Source organism: Cephus cinctus, unplaced genomic scaffold (genome assembly GCF_000341935.2).
Source record: "Cephus cinctus unplaced genomic scaffold, Ccin1 Ccin1_scaffold0980, whole genome shotgun sequence".
Lineage (NCBI taxonomy): Eukaryota > Metazoa > Arthropoda > Insecta > Hymenoptera > Cephidae > Cephus > Cephus cinctus.
Window position 1 is genome coordinate 33,135 of NW_014333533.1, and position 14,342 is coordinate 47,476.

The 14,342-nt window shown below is 44.7% G+C and overlaps 1 protein-coding gene across 7 annotated transcripts in view; it reads left to right on the forward strand.

The window, feature by feature from the left end:
* Positions 1–2,458: 2,458 nt before the first annotated feature.
* LOC107271483 (dipeptidase 1) overlaps positions 2,459–14,342 on the forward strand; it is a 47,435-nt gene continuing 35,551 nt past the window's right edge. The window contains exons 1-4 of one of the 7 annotated variants that reach the window (XM_025088717.1): positions 2,459–3,358; positions 4,434–5,234; positions 6,136–6,817; positions 9,279–9,587. In XM_025088717.1, the coding sequence (XP_024944485.1) occupies positions 6,581–6,817; positions 9,279–9,587 (546 nt within the window). In that variant the 5' untranslated portion in view covers positions 2,459–3,358; positions 4,434–5,234; positions 6,136–6,580. Of the gene's footprint in view, positions 5,243–6,135; positions 6,818–9,278; positions 9,588–14,342 lie in introns of all 7 variants that reach the window. The other 6 variants (XM_025088719.1, XM_025088718.1, XM_025088720.1 and 3 more) reach the window with 6 other exon arrangements.

Here is a 14,342-nt window from a genome sequence, read left to right on the forward strand (position 1 = left end):
CCCTGCTAACTAACGCCCGGCTGAATCGAGAAGATCGCGACCTCTATATCCAGCTATCTGTTACGTAGACTTCGGTTATACGGCGGGTTTATAAGGTTAGTCGAGTTAACCTCGTGCGTTGCCGTTGGACTTTTCAAGATGACGTCATCGTGCACGGGAGAGAGAGCATACGAGGGTAAGTCGAAAATAAATGGAGTACGAGAAGAGAGTGCAGTTCGAGTATGTTTATGTGTATATATATGGGTTAGCAGACGCGTCACGTGACAGACTTTAAGGTTCGTTCGCGAGTGCACGTCGGGTAGTCAGGGGACGTGATTTTAGACAGTTACCGGAGGCACGTTTGAAACCACCGAGAGGCTTCGAAGCCGTACAGTGTTTATGGTCCCGAGACGATATGGACGTTACTGTAGATGGGTCGGTTAAATTTACGGGGATCTAATAATATTATAATCCATTAGTGGGCGATCTGCGTTCATCAGTCATGAATCTTATTCGCGTGGGTTTGCGCGGAGGTTGATAAGGTCGCGACAACGTGGGCGGTTTTCGCAGAAGACTGTGGGACGACCTGTGAGGGGGGAGGAGGGGGGGGGCTTAGAGTTGAGGGACAAAAATAGGGGAAAAAGGGACTAGGTGAAACTGGGTAATTTTATAGTAAGAGAGAGAGTGAGAAAAAAGTCACTAGCAAGGTACACGGTGACAGTGGCTCGTCGGTGGTCGTTTTGTGTATTAACAGTTTGGTGAGACTGGAAAAAAAAGGCGGGAAGTGTTTTGAATTTCAAAAAGAAAAACAATGACTCCATGCTTATTACGTCAAACGGATATCTTGTCTAGGGTTTAATTTTTTTTTTCCACTATCCTGTATGTTATACTGTCGGTGACATTCCTAGGGAATTATCTGGACCGTGTGGCAATGCGGTTTGCCTTTGGTGTATATCGCGTAGCACTTGGGGCGATTAATTCTGACATGGGTGGTACAGTGTTGGAGTGCATGAAACACCCTGAATAAGTCAGATTGGTTAGGTTGGTAGTAAAGAGGAAACTGGTTAAACTGACAAAGAGAAATAGGTGGGGGGGGGTAGGTCAGGGGTAGTAGCAAGCGAACGAAGAGACCTTACGGAGAGACAGAGAGATCTAGGGACTTTTTAGCCAAACCGAAGGACAGGAGAGGTGTGGAGTGTTACGGTGTAACCAACCTCTCCTCTTACCCTGTCCTTCCCTCGCCCCACCCCCATTCATTCCTACGGAGGGGTGGAATTTCGACTGTACCCAATACCCCAGTATTTCTTTGCTTTCTGTATCGCGCAACGGGGTCGCCTCGCAGGGTGTTAGAATATTCCCTTTTTGTTATGCTTCTCGCGCGCTTCTGAATCAAGGCTTTGACTCGGCCGGGCTACGACCCTATACAATATTTCTGGTGCACTCCGCCTGTGCCCGGGACGTCTCGTGCGTCTTCGGTTACGCTCGGCTATCTCCGTATTCTCGCCTACGCGGTTCACCCTCGCAAAACCACTCCGGATCCACTCTGGATCCTTGGGAGGATTGGGGCTACATATGTTCCAGGGTATACAGTGGCCAGCGAGCCCTTTTACCTTGATGCCATCAAGAGAGTACGGTTAGACGTCAGGGGTACCAATATAGTGCGTGTTAATGTATGTAGGAATAATTTCCTAGACAATTTTTTTTTTATCGATACACGTGTGTACCATTTTTTTTCGTAGATTGACATCAGGTCACGACCTTTGTATGAAATTTGTAAATCAACCCTGGCTGTAGGAATTTTTTGATTTTTTGAAAAAAAAAATTTTTATTCTTTGATTAGCGCTATTGTTATCGCGTGACTGGAGATACGACCAAGATTTATATTAAAAAGGGGATTGTTATGTGTGAAGAATTTTTTGGTTCTTATTTCATAGCAAAATTATTCAATTTTCGCGGGGGCGTTCATACCTAAAAATTATCTGAGTGCAGGAAGATCGGAGCGAGAGGATTCAGGATGCAAACTACGTGGGTGTAAAGGTCCCTATTTATTGGGACCATGAGCTTATATATAAGTAGCGTCTCGTGGGCGTCGGATTGCTGCCCTTTATTCTTACTGGGGAGAGGAAGACGTGTCCGCAAGCTTCCTCCGGGCGCCCAGTTTTCCCTGGTGGAGCCGCGAGCATCGTTCCTCTAGGAGTAGGAAGAGAGAGTGAGATAGAGAGAGGGGGGAGGGAGGTTGGGGAGAGAAGGATGGGAAGTGGAGAGAAAAGTGTAGAGTGGGGGCAGTTTGCAAGGGGCGGGGGCAGGGGAACGCCAGTGGTCGCAATTCAGGGGAAATGGTGAATAGGGGCTGCCTGTAAGTGGGAGGGGGGAAGGTGGACGAGCTTTTGTGGTGGGGGTGAACTTTGAGGGGAGGGGAGGGTCGGGTTGCCATGGCAGCTACCCGGCCGGGCAGCAGACCTCAGTCTTGCCGCGGCGGTCGCCTAAAGCGCACTAGTCGCTTTCAACTGTGATAACATCCTCTCTTTTGGCACCCTCTTAGTAAAAGGCTGCAGTTCCGTGAACTCCGCCGACCTTGGCTTCCGTGCACGCGACGTGATAACGCATTTTCACGTTATTTATTGTAACAACATTATCACGATTTTTTAACTGTATTATCATTGTTGTTAACTGAAAATGTAAAATTCAGGGGTCGGGGGTGCGTCGTTAAGTGGACACGCGACCGAGAGAGAGAGAGAGAGAGAGAGAGAGAGAGAGAGAGAGAGAGAGAGAGAGAGAGAGAGAGTTATCGGATATCACAAGGACTAGAGACAGGGTGAAAAATATTTGCACATTTGCAAAACGTCGTGTAGGACTTTTTTGACAGTTATCAGTTCTTATCAATCGGTCATTTTTTTGGGAAATTATTTTTGTACCTTTTCTCCACTGAACTGATATTAATTAGCGTCATACGGAAAATTTATATATATATTTTTTTTACCCTTAGAGGTTTTCCGTATTGTTATCTTTGTCAGCACGAATTATGTAATCGGGATAAACGTTTAATAAAAAATTGTCGCGTTTCAAGAACGCACGGGGAAACGTGTCGTGTTTTCAGAAAAAAATTATTTTCTCACGGGCTAATCGAAGATAGTGTAAAATTTTTGTTTGTTTTCCGACTAAGATTTTTTTTGGAAAAAAAAATTGCATTTTTGGATTTTATCAATTTACACGAAGATACTTCGTCTCGGTTGATCCGCGTGGGAGGTCGACGTCGTGGTCGGCGGCGGTGGGTCTAAAAGGTAGAATGGGGGGGGTAGTATACCCAGAGTAGTGCGAGCGATTCATGGCCAGCCATCGAATATTGGATCGTGGCTCCTCTAACTGGTACATTAATGAAGTAAATCCAGAAGGTTTAACATTCCTAAAATTCAATGGATATCCCAGTGGGTCCATACAGGAAGAGATAAGAGCTAAATTAGCATATAGGGGTGGCAGCTAAAAAAAAATTAAAAAAGTCCACAGTGAAATTTCGTAAAATCGTAAAGCCCCGAAAAGATTATCAAATAAAATTTAATTCGAAGAAAAAAAAAAATTCACAAAATAAAAAAATATTGCGATTCTTCCTCAAAAAGAATTGTAATAAAAAAATTTCCCTCTAAATAAATATATCCAGCTAAATAAAAGTTTCCCTCTAAGTAAATATCGTATCAAAAATTCAACCACCCCCGTTCCTATCTGTAAATCTCTATCGGGACCCTATAATATCTAAGAGACGTTTGACTCTTGATCCTTTACCAGCAGACACTTGGACCATGTCTTGGAAACTAGTATACGTGCGGTAGCATACGAAGTCGAGAAAGGTTTCAAGAGTTCATAAGGATTCCGAAGGGGATGCTGGTATCTGAAGTGATCATTGAAACACGTCGTACTAGAGAGCGTCGGCAGCTAGGACCTGAAGAACAAGGAGTTGGTGATAACAGTGTCTGCCGAAGTACAGTCTCGTTGTAAAGTATCGACGAGGCTGTGAGAAAGAAATTTTTAAAAAGACTGTATCAACAGGGAAATTTGATACTAACCAGGATGATACTAGCATATTGTCACTAGGCATAGGGATACTAGTGGAATACTTCCATAGCAGATTCATCAGAGCGAGATTAAAGGGGACGATATATAGATTAGAGAGAAGGGGGTAAAATAGAGATTGAGGGTAAAAAACGTGAAAGGAAGGTTTTTCTCTGAACAGGGGCCCAAGGGTGGGAAATGGCGGATTTTTTCACTCCGACTGAAGTTCGCGACGATATCACGGCGCAAAGTATCCGAGCGTCGTTAGGGCACCGGTCGTGCGTTGTGAACGCGGCATTACGAAAGAGAGATCCGCGTGTAGATGTGCGAGAGAGGGCCAGGGAGGGATGAAAAATATAAAAAAAAAATGTTGAAAAAATTTTTTACCCTGGCAGGTTTCTATGTAACAGGTCGAAAAGCAGTGTGAACTACCCTTTAAGCTTGTCCCCAAGGCGGCAGGGTTAAAATCGACAAGCATCGCCACGTGGTGGACTTTGACGTATAGACGATGACAGCTGTCAGAATGACGTAAACAATGAACAGTTGAATAAATAGAAAGAAGAAGTGTCGATCCTGTTCGCAAGAGATAATATTAATGAGGGCGGTGGTGAGACTGTCGCACGTGGATAAGACGTGGCGACCCGGTAGATCCTCTTGGATCGGAGGATGCTGAAGCTCTGCAGATGGTCCAGGAAGTTGAAGAAGAGTAGTCGGGATCAGGAGTGGAAGGTATTCGAGAGGGTTCGAGAGGCGTCGGGGTCGCCGGGTGAGGTTGAGGTCGAGAGGAGGAAGAAGAGGAGGAGGAGGTGGAGAAGGAGGAGGGGGACGGGAAAGTGAGAGATAAGGAGATAAGAGATTGTAAGCTGGTGCTTGTGATACAGTAAAGATAGGGAATGAGGGTGAGGGTGGTCGGAAAGTGAAAAAAAAAATTTTTCTTCCCCCCCCCAAGCCGTTTTTTTTTCGGTGCTTTTTTTTTGACGTGGCGAAGGTGTCAGTGAAGCAATGGTGATGGTGCTGAGTGTTTCGCACTCCGAGTGTCCCGGTGAGATATCACCGGGCGAAGGAGGTCGCAGCTGGGGTCAACGGATGGCGAAGACCGAGGACGGGAGGAGGGTGCCAAAAATCAAGAAAAACAATTATCTGAAAGCTGAGATAATTAAAGGAAAACAAGCTTCCCGAGGCTAATCAAGGTGGTCCTGGGGAAAATCCTGGTAGGAAAGTGGGTATACGTTGTATACCTTGTAGGTTACTTGGGGTGTCTTGATAGCGAGTGAAGACCGGGTGGAGGACGTTGTACCGAGGTGGGGAGGCTGTGGGGGAGTAAATGGAAAATCGTCTATTAGGGATATAATAGAAAGTGGAGGATGAATCTTGTTTCAGAAATATTAAAAATACAGGGGCGTAGGTATGGATCAGTTTGGGGTTCGATTTTATAGAGAGCGTGTACCGGTGGGTATTGTATAGAGGGACCCCGGACGTGGTCCGACAATAGGCTAGGAACCGATAAAACGACTACGCCATTGCCCTGGAAAATTGCGTGCACGGATTTGACGTTCAACTATTGAGGGATTCGATGCAATGGCGTGGGCGAGTGTTTAGTGTTTATCGAAGTTTTCGATGAGTTCCCAAAGGCGCAGGAGTAATTAATTCATTTTCTGTATCCCTGAATGACAGTCATTGAAAATTCATTTCTTTATAACTTTGCGAAGATATTTTGAAAAAAAAAAATGGACGACCAAAATTTTTTCTATTTTTACGAATATACAGAGGAGATTGAATACGAGTATGCGGGTTGGGCGGATTTATTTAGATAGGAATGGAGAATCCTCACGGGGATCAGACCAGGAAAGAGATTCTGTTAGTCCCAATGGAATTTCGGAAAATAAGTATCGGTGAAAGGGTAATTGAGAAAAAGGGGCTACTAGGGATATATGTTAATTGGGGGGGTCGCTGTCGGTTATCACGCCAGTATATAATATCTAGTAGTTAGCTAAGGGATGAAATCTGTATTACCAAAGATATTAGATACATAATACCCAGGATGCTGTAAAATTTCGAAAAAGGGTTTCCAAAGACCCCAAAAAAAAAAGTCTTCAAAATTATTTCTTGCAGCGTGCCAAAGAGAGCCCCGAAAGCTAAAATAAAAGATAAAAATCAAAGTGGTCACGTGATTGGAACCCGGATAAAGTGGGAAAGAAAAATTTTTCTCAAAATCGAACCGATACTAACGATCTTTATAAAAAAAAAGTAAATAAAAACCGTTAAAGAAAAAATCCCAAGCAAAGATGCAGGAGAAGAAGAAGAAACGTTTGGAGTACCCGAGATCAGCGTCAAAGTCTACCGCGACGCCCGGCGTCGCGTACCGTGAGGATTTCACGAGAAGTGCCGCGACGTCCAAGTAGAAGAAAAAGGATAGGACGTCGTAACGAGAAGAAAAAATAAAAAATAAATAAAAAATAAAAATAACAAATTCCCAAGAGAATCGCGTCGGTCGGCATCCTAGACTGTGATTGTGAGATAAAAAAGTTAAAATCAAAAAAATAAATCTCAAAGCGTCATGCATCACAGTGCGAGTTACGGTAGCGGTCCCCAGGAGAGGGTGCACCAGGTGCCACGTACCCCTGTACCTGCCGACAAGTGTCCCTACGAGACGTACCCGGCGCAGATTCCGGATTGCTGCGCGGCCGCAGCAGCCGTGCAGGATCCTTATCCTCGTCCACCGAGCGGATACGACGGAAGATGCTACGAGGAGTGCCATCGCAGGACCCCTTATCAGGAAGACTCTTATAACCAGGTACGTATCCGAGGATTGAAATTATCTGGTTTATCGGTTGGGTTCGAGGATATAGATATTTTGGGGATGAAAATAGATATCTGGCCCCCCTTTGGAAAAAAAAAAAAAAAATGCTAGTGGATAAATTTCGACACGGGATCCTCGGGCGACAGGGATAACAACAGGCTAATGGGAGCATCCGACAGGAAGAGTATGCTTAGGGTGGCAGAGGTAAGGGATGCTGTGAAGAAAAAAAAAAAAAAAATCTCTGGGAGGTTAGTTTGAAAGGAGTTTGAGAACAGGGGGGAAATGGTGGTGTGTTTTCATCGTTGTTATAAGGGCTGGTTAAGGATGGCACTAGGTGGTGGTTCATTTTTTTACTCCCCCCCCCCTCTCTCTCTCTTTCTATTCTGTTTATTTCTCTTTGATGTCTCGAGGGTACTTGAAGAAGAGTTTTTGGAGCCATCGGGAGTTTGTGAAATTAATGAAAAATTCAGGTAGGGGCGAGGGGTCGAGGGAGAGACATAGGAGAGGGGACGGGTGGTTAAGAGAAAAGATAACCGTGAATAAAGAAAAAGATAAAAAAAATATTCAAAGAGAGAGATAAAAAATTGCATAATATAATTTTCATTAATCCATTCACATTTAACTCAGCCTCTCGGTCCATCTCCTTTCCTCTCCCGTCTTTATGGCCATCTACTTATTCTCTCTGGCACAGCCACCCAATACCCGATAAGAGACGGCCTCGAAAGAGACACCGACGGAAGCTAAAAAGCTGTAAGCTCGCCATGATAAACAGAGAGACCTGGAATCCCAAGAGAAAGGAAAAGAAAGAAAAAAGGAATTGAAAAAAGAAAAGGCGGGCCAGCCATTCACACAGAAGTGCTCTGGGGTTTCAAAGAGATGCGGTACCAGCTTCCTTTGCCGCGCTCTTTTCAAACGCTCCAAGTGTACTTGCGAGCAGTGACTGTACCGGAGAGCACACTGTATTAAATACCCAGAAAGGTGACAGCACTAAACACTTCCTGTCTACGTAAGGTCGAAACATTTTTTTTTTAAATTTCCAAAAAATTTTTATCTACCAAATCACGAGGTCCTGATTAAAATTTTGTTGTAATTTGTAAAAAAAAAATTTTATCCCCCCTCCCGCACCCATCCTGATAAATACAGAAATCCCAGCGGGTTATCTTCTCGTAGACAAGATAACCAAGAGAGTGCCTGACGCTCATCTCTTATTGAACCGGAAATGCCTTGCGAACGGTCGGCTTACGCGATGCTAACGCTTTACGATCCACCCGTAGCTTTTACCCGAGCTTTCGGTTAATGTTTAAGGCCCCAGAACGGCTGTAAAGGGGAGGCCAAAAGACCTACCCGCTAGTCAGTCCCCATATACGCTGACTAGATCTTATACGAGTCCTTACGTAGACGCTTCGAAGACACTTGCGGGAACCTAGTCTGATTTTTACATGGCTGTGGCACAACCTAACCTAACAATATCAAAAACGTAACCTAACCCGATTATAACGTGACCGTGATAAATGTTTGGTCTGCAGTGACTTTTAAACAGTAACGGGATGCATTATGCATTCGCCAAACACCGCGTAAACGTTTCGCCATATACGCTGACTAGATCTTACACGAGTCCTTACGTAGACGCTTCGAAGACACTTGCGGGAACCTAGTCTGATTTTTACATGGCTGTGGTACAACCTAACCTAACATACCAGAAACGTGACCGTGATAAATGTTTGGTCTACAGTGACTTTTAAACAGTAACGGGATGCATTATGCATTCGTGAAATACCGCGTAAACGTTTCGCCATGTGTTAAAACTATCGGGACGTTAAACTATGCGGAACTCGAGTTTTGAGGTTGGGTTGGATCAGCCTGTACGAAGTGACGTATTTATATGCAGTATGTGGATATCGTATAATTTCCATAGGGACGGAAGTGCCTAATTGCAATACAAAGCGTCATCATTATTTTCGGAAAAAACCTACCGGCACCCCAGGTCCCCCGAAGTTGGCGTTAGGTCGACGGAGTCAAAGAGTCGCCTGAAGTTGGCCGAATAGAACGAGTCGACGGTTTGGGATATGATGCGCGATATGGGATATAGGGGATGGTGGAAACAGAAAGGGGGGGCTGGAAGGGGGGGGGGAGAAGGAGCAACGGTCCGGAATGAGAGCCGATTAGAATTTGAGCGATGTGGGTCAACCGGAAGTGGTCGATATAGAACGAGGCAGAGCCAGTGGGACATTTTCGAGGTGTAGAATTCGAACCACGTGCCGGATACGGAGGCGCATACGAAAGTCGGGATGTGTAGTGAGATACAAAAATGGCTTTTGAAAAGAAAAAAAGATGGCGGCTCGTAATACGTAAAATTTCATACGAACTCAATTTCATTTTTTACCCGAATACAGGTTAATTGAACCTGAAAAAATTTTTTTCAAATTTCTCGTTTTTTTTTTTTTTCTTATCACAGGAAGTGCCACCTGCCTTTCATCGGTCCCAATCCAGACTGGGATACGACGAGAGACCCCAATCTCGGGTTGGATACACTTCCGATTCAAGATGCCCCAGTAGGCTCGGCTATGAGGATAGTGGCGGCGGTTATCTGGACCAGAACGATCCCCGGATGTATTGCACGGGGGGTTATTGCATGGGGGATACAATGATGGCGACCACGAGGGGAGTCTGCGGGGAGGAAGTGGAATTGGACATGAGAAGGCACATTCAGGCGTGCGCCTGCACGTGTAATCATATGGGATACGGCAACTATATGGATTATCAGGTAAGTCAATTACTATAATACACGTACGTGCATTATGAAATTCAAAATAGAAATATGAAACAAGACGGTCCCAGCTGTCCCGTACGGGATATAGTTTTATAGAGAAATTTTCTATAAAACTTGGCTCGGCACTCGCGTCCCGACGCCTTCGGTCTAAGGGGAGTATACGGGAATACGGGAGGGTGGAAAATAAGTGTCGAGAATGAAACGGGTGATAAGGGGGACCGGGTGGGGGTTGGTTATCAGTTTCGAAGGACACTTCACGAAAATCTTTTACGGTCCTACGTTAAACTTCACGTATATGTATATACTGCAAGATCGTATACCTATATGTAGTGTCATATAGGTGCACGGTTTACGTACTAGCATAAAGAGTCGTGAGAGCGACTTAAAGTCACCTGTGAAGTGACGATTGGAATTTTGAAGGAAAAAAAAGAAAAAAAATTAAAAAAAAAAATACGACGTCAAAAAAAAAAAGAAAAAAAAATCGCTGAAAACGACGAACCGATTAACCGGAAGTGGAGAAATTGACTGCTGGTGAGAGAAAAAAAAAAGAGACAGTGGACTGGGAGAAAGTTGTGGCCGCTGGAAGTCCGGGAGAAACGAGGGGAACGAGGCGACGGTAACGTATAGCTAGTGGGATACGACGGGCAAAAGAGACGGCGGGCGTCGCGAAGCGTCGTACGGAACCGGGGAAAGGGGACTCCCGTAACTCAAGCATTTTGTACCCAAATCAGCTTTCGCCCGGCCAAGAGCTTATTTAAGCTTCGCACTGTGCTCGACGCCGAGCGTCGCCGACCCCCCCCCTCCCCTACCCCTATACTACGTATTACCGTTTCGCGAGAGGGACGCGGAGACGCGAGTCAGTTAAATATGGGAGCCGGGACGCTGCTGGGGCGATACCATAAAAAGCAAATTGGCTACGACGCTGGGCGTCCTTGCATTTGATACGACGTGTACCGAATGCTTCGATAAAAGTAACCGAGCGCTAACGTAATGGATCGTTAGGCGTCCTCTGTGCCCGAGGAGACGTCGACGCCGTTACGAATCGACTGGGGTCGATACGGTAAGGGGATGAGAGAGAGAGAGTGGAGAGAGAGAGAGAGAGAGAGAGAGAGAGAGAGAGAGAGAGAGAGAATCTAAGGGTATTCTGTATAATGGGGGAAGGGTACTGCTAACCACCCACTACCCCTCCTCAAACACCCACTACTAGATGCATGGCACATGTGCTTCTCTTACGTTCGATTTAGCATGTACACGAAATACGTGGCGTGTGGTTAGGCAGTCGTGTGCCACCTTTATATATATATAAAGATCGTCGAAGCTCTTCGTTTTTACGTTAGGTTAGGTTGGGTTACGTTTGGTAACAGTTTCAAGGAGGTACTGCAGCACGGTATAATGACTATGGGTTATAACGCGTGTACAGACCTGGAATATGTAATTCGTGCTGGTATTTTAATGAACAATTTTTTAATTGGTACCAGCTCACGCCGGCAGAGAGGTTAGGAGGATTTTCTATAAGCTTAACGTCGATTTGTCTCTTTTACTTTGGTAATACAGAAAAATATGTATAAATTTATTTTCTCTTAGTCCTGCCATTACACCTATCTGGTGGTGTCGTTATCAACTCCCTGGGTATAGAATTTTTTAAGGGTGCCACTGCACGTCGCGATTAAAACGTCGTTATGTACTTTCTCGTATAAACCTAAAGGATCGAGTGTCGGATTTTTCTTTAGTTCATTTCTACGTATCCCTAACTATCCTTGCTTATATCCTGCACGTATATATATGGGCGCATATGGGATATATTCATACGTGCAGTCGTACAGGGATGCACGCAATCTTGGCTGGGAGCCAGAGAGGGTCGTGAAAAAGGGAGGGGGGAGGGGGTGGGGTAGAAGAAAAAAGCAGAAAAGTACTAAAAAAAAAATCGAGAGAAAACAAAATGGTCGACTCTCTGCTTCATCGTAATGGCGGATCCAACGGTACCACTGTGGTAAAATTTTGAAAATGAATTTTACTTGAAATTTTTTTGTGACTCGGCAGAGTCTTTCATTTTCTTAGGTTTCACGCGCAGACCCTCCTATGCTGGTCTGGGGTACCAAACTACCCCTTGGATCGGTATTGCATTCAACCCGGCCTCAAAAAAAATTTACACCCTTGTTACCCATGCAATCCAAACGTTAAATCAATCCGGCGCTTCGGGCCGGGAAATAGAAATAATCGGGGGGTGCGCGGTGTGAAAAAAAAAACGTCCCTTGGAAAGTGATAAAAAAAATAAAAGTTAAAATAAATAAAATTCGATTGATCTAGTGCGTGTTCCGGGTAAATAGGATTGGTGGTGCTCTCTCTCTCTATCTCTCTTTTTCATCTCAAAACTACCCCTCTGTCTCCCTCTCTTCCAAAAGTACCTATATATGTACCTACTGAAATTGGTATCAAAACACCCCTAACAGTTAGGCATACCGAAGGGTAGCAACGGGCATACAGGGTCAGGGGGTTGGCCCAGCGGATACGGACGCAGTAGCGGGGTGCTCGTATATCTAATGTTATTAGGGTGAAACGGCTAAGGGTAGCTACGGCAACACACATATTGCCGCTTAAGTTAACGCTTAAGCTTAACAAGCTCCGGGGTCCATAGCTTAGTCGGTACAGCACCTTTATGTCCAGGGCCGAAGTTAAGTGCCCCCCACTATGAAAGGTTCATGAGCAGGGCGAAACTTGCCTCTTCGAAGGGAGATTTATTTATCGCGATGCTTGAGCGAAGTTAGCAATTTTTTTTTCGATTTCGTTTTTTTTTTTTTTTTTTTTTTTTTTTGGCAAATTACCAGAACAAATTCTAAAACCTCTCGGGATCCGTAAAACTTTGAAATATTCCGTAATATTTCAAAAAGTACAAATTTACTCTTTTTCTGGTTGCGCGTGGTAAAGGGACCATTTTTGTTACGTAAATTATTTTCTGTGCTATCTTTGCCTAAAAATCATTCAATCAAATGCACCTTGTGTGTATTACTGCGCAGCATGGACACAAGTTTTTTTTTTTTTTTTTTTTAACGAACAACATTAAATTTGCCCAAAATTAACTTTTGATTACGATTTAAATTTTTTTGAAATATTTTTTTCTCTCCTCGCCCCGCTTCGGAGCAGACCGGTTTGTCTTAGACTTAAGGTCCTTTTACTACTGCGTATGGGTATTTGCGTGGGCTTAGGGCTGATTTGTATGCAGCGAGACCTGCACCCCGGAAGTGTTGATTAATGCACCCCCCTCGCAGTTAGCGACAGCCGGAAGGGTGACGTGGTAGTTACGAACTTTGGCTGTAATGAGAACGTGGGTTTTCGAACCCGCCCCTCCCCCCTGCTGACCCCTTATAATCTCTGACGTTCATCGACGGGTCATGTTGTAGCGTAGATAATTTCTGATACGCGTCAGAGGGGGATAATAATTTTTTTAACGGGATAAAGTACACGGAGATACGGTTACGGCGAAGCGTTAAATAAATGATGGCGATTGGCGGGCATCCCTTCGAAATCGGGAAACTTTTATTTTAAACCGGGGAAATTTAATTCGTACCGACGCGCCGGGGTTAAATTGGTAACAAAAATTCGTGGCGACGTTCGCGGATTACGGTATAGGGGTAGTTTATATATATATATATATGTATATATATATATATATATACATATTTCAGTCATAACGTAACAACCCCGTACAGGTCAACATATGAATCAAAATGATATAAGGGTCGGGGCGGTGGAATACAAGAAATACAGTAGTCAAATGAAAACGAAAAATATTTTTCAAAAAAATATTTTTCGGTTAACCCTTTCCCAACCTCTTCTTACCCCTATATATCGTCCTCGCATAGGGTAAATATGTCGACCATTGATGTTTTCTGGTTTGCCGATTGTTTTTTTTTTTTGGACTCAGTGTATAAAAAAATTATATTTCAAGGAGGTTTGCCAAACTCCGTGGCACGTTTACTCCATCCCTTAAATTTTTCCATATCGCCTTTTTCGACCCCCCCCCTCCCCGCTAACCCCTTGTGACAGAGGCAGCCGCACAGTGCGAAAACACGGAAAATCCAATATCGCGGAGGCGCATCGTGTTTGGCGATACTGTGGAAACGGCCACCCGTCGTACAGGCAGTTTGGGAGTTTTGGGATATTTGAAATTTTTAAGGGTGACTATAGAAACCACCCCATTTTCACTTTCGACGATTTAGACGTCGATATCAAAGTGATACCGAAATTGCATCCCCCTTCTCTCCTATATCCACAAGCTGGAAACCATCGTCGAAATTTACCTTATAGCGGTACGACGGCTCTACGGTATACAGTTACAACCCTTAAACCAACCCTTATCGACGCCTCATTCAGGCCGGTGGAGAAAATACGAAAAACGTGGATTAAATCGTCGGGCTGATTTCGCCGGTGGCAGAGAACAGAATCGAATAAGAGTCGGCGACTGTATCAACCCCTCTGGGTAGTTTGTAAGATCCCTTAGTATAACCCGGGGAATCCCCGAGCAATCCCATCCGAGAGTCAACCCTTGGTACTGGAGGGCGGGAAGGGGTGGGATTCGCGTGCGGGGGATACGTGGAAATTTCGAAGAGCAGTCCTCGTGGTGAGGAAAAATTATTAAGGGGATGATTCGAATAAATCAAAAATCGACGGGGACGATAGCCAACCCGGTAGGAGCCATCTTTGTTTTCTCTCGGGGTCCTTATAAGGAGAGCCTTTAGTTTCGGGGGTGGG